This window comes from Mchenga conophoros, linkage group LG14 (genome assembly GCF_057382185.1).
Source record: "Mchenga conophoros isolate Kocher_MC1m ecotype Shallow Benthic linkage group LG14, M_conophoros_male_GT1.1, whole genome shotgun sequence".
Lineage (NCBI taxonomy): Eukaryota > Metazoa > Chordata > Actinopteri > Cichliformes > Cichlidae > Mchenga > Mchenga conophoros.
Genome location: NC_140539.1, coordinates 6675062 through 6685481, shown reverse-complemented (window position 1 = coordinate 6685481; position 10420 = coordinate 6675062). Strand labels below are relative to the sequence as shown.

Genomic DNA, 10420 nt, shown 5'->3' with positions numbered 1-10420 from the left:
CCCACTTCTTTAAAAGCACTAAAAGCTGCTGTACTTGTATTTCAGCATAATACATAAATATACACAACAGCTTCACAACAATGAGATCTTATTAAGACAAGATTTTTATTGGGACGTAAATGCTTTTCTTGTTTATAGCAGTCCAGTTTCAGCGGCGCCAGTCAGGGAGTGGAGTCAAGTCTTCCAGTATCAAAATGAGCTGAAGAGGAGAAGAGAACAAACACAATTGAAGAGTGATTGAACATTTATGTTCAGATTGAAAATTCTTCAGAGCACCAGTTAAATACTCACTGAGCTAGTCTTCAGCAGCCGTACTGCCTTTAACTGGATCTTTGACCCTCATCTGTGACATGGAGACACGTTATTTAGAAGGGTAGAAAACCAGATTAGTGCACTAAAGAAAGTGATGTGAAATACTGCTCAGCTCCCAGTTCTTGTTTTAGAAAGATCCTTCTTCACATTGACCCAAAATACTTTGATCTTATTACAGGCAAACACATAAACAGTGTTTGGGGCCGTTTCTGCTTTTATAACAACTGTTTTCAAGCAGAAACAAAGGGAGCAGCACCATTGCAGCACATTGGAGCAGTGAGATCAAACTTTAAATTCTTCACTGCATATTGCAACTCACTGTTACGAGTCACCAAGAATTGATAACATGAGCAGTTGAACTGTTAATTTCATCAGATCATTGATTTTACTGACAAAGACAACACAAACATGCTGCTGTAACACACCACAGTGAGCTCTGTTTTCATGAACTAAAATTCAGATATTAAAACTGCCTTTTTTTTTCTACATAAGAGATCTCAATAAATGTGAAGGGCAACAAAGAAATACTGCTCCACCCTCCAGCAGGTCTAATATACAGTCCTCAGTCACCTCATCAAGCTCCTTCTGCGTTTCCTCCTCCATACGTCGTATGTCATCCATCGTCAGATCAATCCATTTGTCTAACCAGCAGAACACCTGTCTGTGGAATTTGGTGAACAAACGCTTCTCTTGCTGAACAGAGGGGACGTGTGAAAGACAGTCAGGACACATTGGAATTTATTGTTTTTTGTGCAGAAATATGTGCATTAGGTTATATTTATTCTGCACTTTTTATTTCATACCTTCTGAATGAAGTTTTCTACTTTGTTCTGCAGTCCAAACCACTTAAAGTTAACAGTGACTAGCTTGTAGGCACACATGTGTGGACAGTCACTTTTGTTTGGTAGCTCCTTCTGAAAACACACAGAGGTACACACAACATAAATACACAAAGTCTCCAGACCTGTAAACACAGTCAATTCAGAGCTTTAATGAAGTGAGCCACAGTGAAGAGAAGGAGGGAGCGTACCTTCCAGTCAGGTCCCAGAGGCCCTCTGCCCGTCTTCTCCGACCTAACCTTGGCTGGATCCTCATCTTCTTTGTAATCCTAAAAATGAATACAAGCAATACAATGTAGCTTGTAACAGGCCACATTCATCATTTATAATATTAACACTAGAACCAAGGGGGTCATTTCAACACTTGCCATTATAAAATCCAGTAACTCTTAAATTAAACCGCCCATCATCTCATATTTCCTGACTTTCCTTAAACATTAGCTCATTTGTTAAATACTGCATTTTGGAGTATGTGGGATCAAAAGGACAAGAAAAAACAAAAAAAAACAAAAAAACACACACACACACACACACACACACACACACACACACACACACACACACACACACACACACACACCACTTGTAGCTTCCGGCCAGTATCAGCAACTCCAACCTGACCGAGTCCTTTTATCTTTTTCTTTGTTGTTATTGTGTTTCTTGCTGCTGTTACAACCAAATGTCCCCTTGTGGGACAATTAAAGGATTATTCTATTCTATTCTAGAACCACCGACATCATTTTGACCCCAAAGAAATGAATTGAATGTGTTACTGCAAAACACCAGGGTTTTTTTTAAGCAACACTATTGTTTACACACATTCTGACATGAAGGCTAATATCGCATGAGCCAGAGCTAGCTAGAGCTGATTGATAAATAAATATATAGAGGACTGTAGCTAGAAAAAAAGATTAGTAATGACTGGCGGGGTGGTGAGTGTAACTGAACATGTGGACAACTGTGCTGGTTGTTGGCTGTTCTTAGCAGCGGGGGACCTGTAGCTAAACTGAGCTGACAGTCCAGAGTGTAGAGAATTCATCCAAAAGAATGAAGAGAAAAGAGCACAGCAGCCACACAGGTTTCAGCCCTGGCCGCAGAGCTGAGTAGGTGAAGTTGCAGATGACGCGGAGCAGTGTGGATGCAGCACGTTTGGTGATCGTGGGCAGATGTGGATAAGGTGAGTAATTTAGACCATTTTATTTGTACATTTTTTTCCTTTATGCATTTCTTACATTTTGGAGACCACTATTAGGAGAGTTTTAAAATGTAGACAATCACCTGTTCATGTTTCACAGCGAGTTGGGTTTTTTGGGGGGGTTTTTTGGTTTTCTTAAACAGTCTCTCTTTTAGCGCAAATAATACCACATTACTAAAAATTTATTTTTTAATGAAATAATCTAGATAATTGATAAAACACCCCAGAAATGATCTTAAATACCACTTTTGTCAAATCTTACTTAAAATGTGATGAAAAACTAACAAATTAACTAACATCAAATGTCCTATGCTGGGAGTTCTGGTTTTATGTGTATGGAACAACAGCACAAATGTTTATTCTTTACCTTTAAGACATATAAACAATATACAAACCTAAGAGTGACTAAAATATGACTCCCAGGATATATTATTTCGATTTATTTACTGACTTTTTTCCCCCTTCAATGAAGACATTAAAATGTACTTGCAAGTGCAGGAGTAAGACAAATGGCTGACCCATTTTTTACAAGTGACCTTCAGCACAAATCAAGTTCAGCATCTCTCATATAAAGCGTAACAAACAGTAAACTGATGTACTCAATGTTTAAGTAAACAGGTGTGCTAACTCAACCATCACAGGTTCAAAATAAATAAAATGATCACACCTAAAGACGGTTTGTTTGTTTTTTTCAAATCACATACCTTTGAATCTATTTGTCTTTTGTCAGCAATGTCAATGTAAACAACTTCAACATCCTTCCATGTGTCTGGATCTAGTCCATGCACCTGCAGACAAGGAAAAAAAAATAAAAATATCTATCTATCTATCTATCTATCTATCTATCTATCTTCATATTTGGTTGGTTGCCTGACAGGGAACAGGTCAGACTTAAAATGAAAAGCTGCATAATAATGACCTATTGGTTAATGACAAACATAACTGCTGCCCCTTAATTCAAAGATATAAAACTGCAGCAGTGCTTTAGCTGTCTTTTCCATAAATATGAAGATTGATGAGTAATCAATATGCAGGTATGACACAATCAAGATAAAGTTACACATGCATATGCACAAAACCTTGTGTTTACTTTGACCCTTGCATACTAGTAAACGGTAGTTGTTGCTGCTGCAACATAATAGCTGCATCAGGGCATCAGTGAGCTCCTGGTGGTGCGTGGCTATATTTTGAGGTGTTGGACAGATGCATAACACGCCAAAGGTTGTGCCTTCTTGTCACGTTCTGTTGCACCACAGCAGTGTTATAATGAGATGATCAAGTCTTTGAGCAGTGTATACTTTCAATTTAAGATATGCTGCCCTGCTCCACATCTGTGTGCAGATGTCCTTGGACACCATCTGCTGACACACCGGGAGCATGCTCAGAAGTCCTTACAGTCACACAGATTGGGTCCTCCTACGATTTCAATTATTAACTTTGACTTCTGGTGCGATTTTAAATCCAGGAATTTCACAATGTGCATTGCAATATTTTGAACTTGAATACCTCATTTATCAAGATCCAATGTCATTTTGAAAACATATGGTAGATCAAGTCAAACTAAGTGGTCAAGTACTGTGTGCACTTACATTCTCCTGATCCCCCATATCAGGCTTGTGCCACGTCTCGATCTTGATCATGAAATTGTCTTTCATGTATTCATTCTGTAAGAATGAGTGAGACACGATCAGGTTAACTAACACTAAGGGCAATGCAGTTCCTGTGAAGTTTAAATTGAACTTTTATCCGAACCATCAAAAGAAAATAATACATACTGTGAGGACTGCAGCAGAAACAAAGTGGACCAAGTTGGGAAGATAATGCAGAGAGGGAAAGATTTCAGATAAGTCAGATTTTAAACTTCAGTTTTTTGTGTAATTTCACACAAACGCATTTCTGGTGTCTCGCCTCACACATGTGAGGTGAGACATTGTAAGCATGACCATCAGTGAGTGTGTGTGTGTGTGTGTATATTAGGACTCACTGGTTCGACAGTATGGATATGCATTCCAGGCCTTCTCGTGAACAGTCAGAGAACCTTTTGGAGCAATTTTAGCGATGAAACCTGACACTTTACTGCAGAGAGAAACAGGCAAATGTTAATGTAGCCACATAAAACTGTAATATAATAAGACACAGATTATCATCAAGCAGTTTCTTTACATCCCACTCTGCTTTCTGGAAAAACATTTTTATTACAGAGCAACAGAGATGGGAATCATTCTCATCTCTGTTAAGCTGAGCAAAAAGCAGGTGAGGTCAAAGTTGTGGTCTCCACAGGGCCAAGTTTTTCCAGTGCTCTCTGCAAAATGATTTCATTTGCAATTAGGGGAAATAGTAAGAATAATCAGTGTTTTTACAACTTTTTGTGTAGTATTTCAACCGCTTTCAATATACTACAGCGTGTTTGAAGCTGAGCTGCGCTGCTTACGTCTGCAGGTGGTAGATCTTGTGGGTGTACTGTCCCTTCTCTCCATCTTTTTCATAGGGCTCGTTCTTCAGCACCTCCACACCGTCCCCTCCACCCGTCTCATTCTTACTGGCCTCTGCTACTGTGTAGAGCTGACCCACTTGGTACTGGAAGGACAAAAGTAGAAAGGAGGATTGAAACTACAATTAACTATGTGAAAGATCATCATTTGTGATAAAATCTGTCTCTATTGACCAAGAGTTTCCAAGTGTGCAGACAGCACGTCATGTCAAGAGTGATGGTGACGAGCATTGCCTGAGGTTCTGAGGGAGAACATCCATCAGACAGGATAAACTGTGCTTTGTGCTAGTGTGCCAGCGCTGGCACATTCAGAAGCTTTTGGCTATATAAACACATCTTCACTCACCACCTACACTGTCTGCTTCCCTGTAACTCACTTTCCAAAGATGAAAATCAAGCTGAGACACTGTAGGAGATACAGTGTAAGGGTCTCTCTGCTGAGAGACCCAAACATTCCAGTGGTGAATGAAACGATGTTATATGGGAGATCAGCCAAACGTAAATCCAGGCAAGGTTTATGATTTTTAGTTCAATGCGTCAAAAGAAAAACAGACAGGAGAGCATTTAAAAGGCAGGTTAAAAAACCTCTCTTTAAAAAGCCTGTCATGACCTGAGTTAACCATTTATGTAAAATGAGCCCGAGTTAACCATTTTCCAATATGTCCCTACACACAGACTTCAGCAGTGTAAAGCATTTCCATGACTTGTTCTTCCCCGCATCTTCCCTCCCCTAACGTTTCCTGAGTCAGGCAAAAGTGTGTGACTCACTTCACTGGTGGTGTCAGCCACACACCGTACACACACGTCACCCAGAGCTGTAAAACCTGGTTCCAGAGGAACCAGACAAACAAATGACTGCTATTTTTTTATGATTGGCTCTTCTTACTCTTTGTGGATTTCGGTTAAAGTTGCCACGTGTACTGCCTCCTGTAGTTTAGCTGGACAAGTACAATCTAGCCCTGCCCTCCACTCCTTAAACCAAAGAAGTTGGTGACCCATTTTTCTTGCTGTGGATGCTCAGTTTTGATGCCGTGAATAGAAACTCAGGAATGTGGTTTGCCATGTGTAACCAGTGTGCCTCGTCATTGCCGCTGATGTCTTACAGTCTTTCAGAAGCAGTCAGGGGGCAGGAACCATGTGTAGGTGCAGACAACAATCACTACTGGAAAACATGTTTGGGCAAAGAGCTCAAACTGTTAGTCAGGGGAAAAAGTGAACCTGCCAGCTTGCATCATACGATCTCCAAACAAAAACAAGATGCAGAATGTGACTGAACGGTTTACTGGTTTAATGAGAGCAGGAATAACTGGATTAAAGTCTTACTCGGCATTCATTTAAGAGGACAACTGTTAGAATGACTCAAATGGTTGCTCGTTGAAACACCTTAACATACCACACCTTCAGAATTTGCTATGCTGTGCTTTGACATTTAAGTTTTGTAATAGGATTAGAAATTCAAATGAAAAAAAGAATTGAATAAGCAATTTCATGTTTTATAAGAATCTGATTGTAAACATATTTTTCAGTCTTTCTGAAAGTATATTCCAGAGTTTCCATTTTCTTTTTAGGACCACATTAAGCATCCTCATCACAAGTATGTCGCTATTGCTCAAAGCGATTCAGGATTGCATCAAAAAATATCAGCAAACTGAACGGGTCTGTGGCTATGAGACCAAACACAAGTCCTACTCCAGGTTCAGCACATCAGTGCAGAGCTGTTCTGTTGTGTTGCCACACCAACAGTCTTCACTCACACCCCTCACAACTTGCAAATCTGCTTCCCTGAGACTCGGAGTAGACACAGTGGAGGAGATTGGGTTTTTGTTTTATATCCCTGAATGTTACAATCACACCTTGCACTGTGGAGTGAAACGACACGCCACTGGTCTTTCAGCTTTTTTTAAAAAAAAAAAAAAAAAAAAAAAAAGGAAATAGAGATTACCAATCACAAATTGTCAAACTATACCTGCCAGCATTTCAACTCAATATAATTAATTACCGTTTATGTTTATATTAAACATAGACAACAAAAAAGAGGAAATATTAATTAGTATTCCCACTGCACAACTGTAGTTTCTAACCTGTAACCCACCCAACATTACTTCTAAACACTACAGCTGTCTCACATTGACTGCACAAATAAATGAACTACACAAAATAGAGCAGCCCCCTCCCCATACAGTCACACACAGTCACACCTCAACCAAGGCAATTGAGGATTAAACCTGCAAACTTTCACACTGAATCGGATCACCGAGCAAGCCGGTTGCATAGCTGTGATTATGTTGCTTAGTGAAATACTGGCTTCTGCTCTCTGTAAAGCAAAAGAAAAACTGTTGTATGGAACGTGAGGATTAAGAGGTAGAATGAGCCAGGGAAATAAAGGTTTCATAACGTGAAAATCTGTAAGGTAAATGTCTAAAGTTACAGAAGCTGCTCTCTTGAAGGTTTGGGGCCATCCGCTGCTAAGGCAAATTAAACACAGCTTAATGAATCCTGGACCTGGCATGTAGTACAGACCAACTACAAGAGCACAATATGCTAGTGAAACCGCTTAGATTTAATAAAGTCCATGCATTACTAAATAAAATTTGCTGATCAACAGGCTTGAAATTTGTAAAAGTACTTTATCTGGGAAAAATGAAGACTAGGTACTGTCACAGCAATGACAACCGTCACTAGAGAAAAGAGACAGTAGTGAATCGGTGAAGGGCATAAAACAGTTTCACAGAGCTGTCAAATGTTGCTTAAAATAGCCATTTCAAAAAGAAAGAAATAATGCACTAACTGTGTGAATCAATGACAAGGGTATAAGGAGCCAGCAAGTGGAAGATGCCGATGGTTACAGTGTCCATCACTGATGGTATTAAAGTAAATGAGTAAGTCCTTACCTCCTCCACTGAAACAGGCAGAACAACTCGGCTGTAAGAGAAAGAACACATCGCAGTCAGAAACCTCTGCCCAAATCTGCAAATCATTTTACATCTAACACCAGCTGCCCATTCACATGATGCCAGCTTATTGATGAACTGATCAAAAACTGCTTCCAGACTAGGTGGCAACATCCACGGCTGAATATTGAGGCAGGAAGAGGACCAAAAGTTCCTCTAATAAATGCAGATTCCACAAACTTCCATGTAAAGTTGCAGAGATGAAATCAGCGCATTTACCAACTGCTAGAAGAAGCAGCTTTAGCCTCAATGCTCATCTGCTCTTCATAACACTTTACCACTTGAATTTGGTTAAGATGGGAATTAGTGTCACTTTGGCAGATCCGCCAACAACAGCAGCTCTGGCAGGTCACTGCACCCAGGCCTCGCCTCAGTGCGTTTGTGGTCAGGATATCTTCTGAGAACGGACTGGACCTCTTGACCGTGTTTCTGATGCTTTTTGGAGCACATAATGACCTGATAAATACTATTACTCTGGTTTGCTTCAGTATTTTTAATAGTCTGGTACTGCACTAATTAGTGAATATTGGTGTCTGCATTTTGCACAGATTCCAGAGACTGGATATAAAAGATGGAAATTACCATTGGGACGTCCCCTTTGGTTTCTATACCAATTGTTCTTGCTTTGCCTGCAGCCACTGTCAGCAAGTGGCCAGCATTAGAGGCTTTAGTGATGAGCTACTTGTTAACGATAGCATGTATCCACAAACAGGCTGTCAGTTAAACATTTTAATAATCAATACAAATTATGTGCATTTATCTTGTTGGATGCATTTTAGTTTTTGTTGTATTATTATCTAAATTACTTTAATTCAACAGCAACCAGGACAATATTTAATTATTGTAATTATTTTTTAATTTACATTTGCTCTGTCCCGTATTCAGTAAGTGAAAATAAAATAAACAAAAAATAATAATTTTACATTTGCTGAGTTTGCCCTAAAATAGAGGTTTTAATAAATAAATTCATAGAAGTTACCTTCTACCACAATATTTGGTGAACTCTCCTATAGAATCAGTGTTAGATTCTTCAAGTGCCACACCTCTGATGTCATCATGTTGGCTACACCCATCTTTTCTATACAGTCTTTGTCCACCAATTTGGGTTTTTTTTGTTGTTGTTTTTTGGGTGGTGTTGGCTATTTCTACACCTTTAGGAGCGGCTTACTGGAATACTTGTGGCACGTTCCTTTAACTGGGAGCTACGGAACTGATATAATTTCCAGAGTACCCAGAACCTGGAGGCGCAGCCATAAAGATAGCAAATATCACATACAATGCTCCCTCTTCCAGAGGCTCCAGCTTGTTCAGACCCTGCACAACAACATCATGATTTATAGGAATGAATCATTATCACTAGGAAGTAACACGGCAGTCAGTTCTCTGCAACCACAGGAACCTAGAAATGAGGAAGCGGAAATTATGAAGCTTTAATCAAGACCGCTGCAGAACCCAAACAAACAATGCAGACGCTTTTAGAGGAAACTCTACGTGTGTGCGCATGTGCTCTGCGTGCGTAGCCTCCTCTCCTATGTCATAACACAATCCCCACCTGCTTTAGCCTGAGTATTTGCAGGCATGAAGGTGACAGAACATGAGGTTACGTTTCTGTGACCATAAACTGAAAGAAAAAGCAGCACTGGGCAATCCTCTTTAACGCCTGAGCCTCTTATTGTACTTTGCACTGTGGTCAAATGACAGCCATGTCAGAGGTGTCAGCCAGCCATGATTGGCACATGACACTATCGCGGTAAAAGCACCCGGCAGCTGATTCTTCCCATTTGAGGCACATGTGATAAACTGGCATTATGAGCTCCTGATCTTGTTAAACGTTCTCAAACTCCTCCCCAATTCTTATGGTTTTCCTGACAAGTTCGAGGCTAAGCAAGTATGAATTACTATATTTTACATTTACAACATCTCGTTGAAATGTTACACTTCGGTTTATATTACATACTGTAATAAACTCTAAGTCAAAGAAAGTTAAACTTTTCGAGTTTTCTCGCGGTACTGCTTCCTACTAATCTGAAGTGTGATGTCAGCAGTGGATTTACCTCTGCTGACAGCGCCTAGCCTAACCTAAAGTTTGACGGTGTCCGGAGTTCTGCCGTTTGAAACTTTACACCCTGTGACTAAATCATTTCCTGAGTGGTCCTTTATTTCTGTCATCCTGCTAACGACTCAGTAACACTTTAAACTGCTAAAAGCTCAGCTGACTTCAAAGAGCAAACAAATACATTCATCCTGCTGTAATGGTCCATATTTCAACACAAACGCGTCCCGGCTCGCTCCTTTGTCGGGTGGAAGGCGACAAAGTTCAGATACTCACAACTCTTTAATCAGCATGTCGGTCGTGTCCGTACAAAATGCTGCATACGAGATAGAAAACTTCTTCTCTAACTGTGACAGGAGCACTTCATTCACTGCCTGCCGCTGGGGTTCACTCCGGGAAACTCCGGCTTTCCTTCCTGTGTGTGAGCGAAGGGGCGCGGCGGGAAGGAAGGAGGCGGCACACACCTTTAGCTCAGGTGCCTCCGTGTGACGTTCACGTGCAGTCGTGAAACCTTCGACCAGTCTTTAAGTGAACGTTTAAGTTGCCTTTTCTTGTTATCACTTTCCTTTAAATATCTTC

At 40.2% G+C, this 10420-nt stretch overlaps 1 protein-coding gene across 1 annotated transcript; it reads right to left on the bottom strand.

The window, feature by feature from the left end:
• Positions 1 to 86: 86 nt before the first annotated feature.
• On the bottom strand, positions 87 to 10296 carry LOC146559164 (phosphatidylinositol transfer protein alpha isoform-like). Its single transcript, XM_085244953.1, has 12 exons — positions 10118 to 10296; positions 7729 to 7759; positions 4778 to 4923; positions 4331 to 4422; positions 4122 to 4129; positions 3936 to 4010; positions 3051 to 3134; positions 1343 to 1420; positions 1116 to 1226; positions 883 to 1005; positions 292 to 343; positions 87 to 199 (listed from the first exon to the last, which is right to left on the bottom strand). Exons 1-11 carry the CDS (start codon positions 10132 to 10134, stop codon positions 296 to 298), a joined length of 813 nt encoding a protein of 270 aa, XP_085101079.1. The 5' UTR covers positions 10135 to 10296; the 3' UTR covers positions 87 to 199; positions 292 to 295.
• Positions 10297 to 10420: the final 124 nt, after the last annotated feature.

Excerpts from the sequence above, each read along its gene's own strand:
- LOC146559164 (XM_085244953.1), bottom strand. Across the intron at positions 3,135-3,935 it reads ATATGGGGGATCAGGAGAAT|GTGCATGGACTAGATCCAGA; the intron begins GTAAGTGCACAC and ends CCTTGTCTGCAG. Across the intron at positions 1,227-1,342 it reads CTCTGGGACCTGACTGGAAG|AAGGAGCTACCAAACAAAAG; the intron begins GTACGCTCCCTC and ends GTGTGTTTTCAG.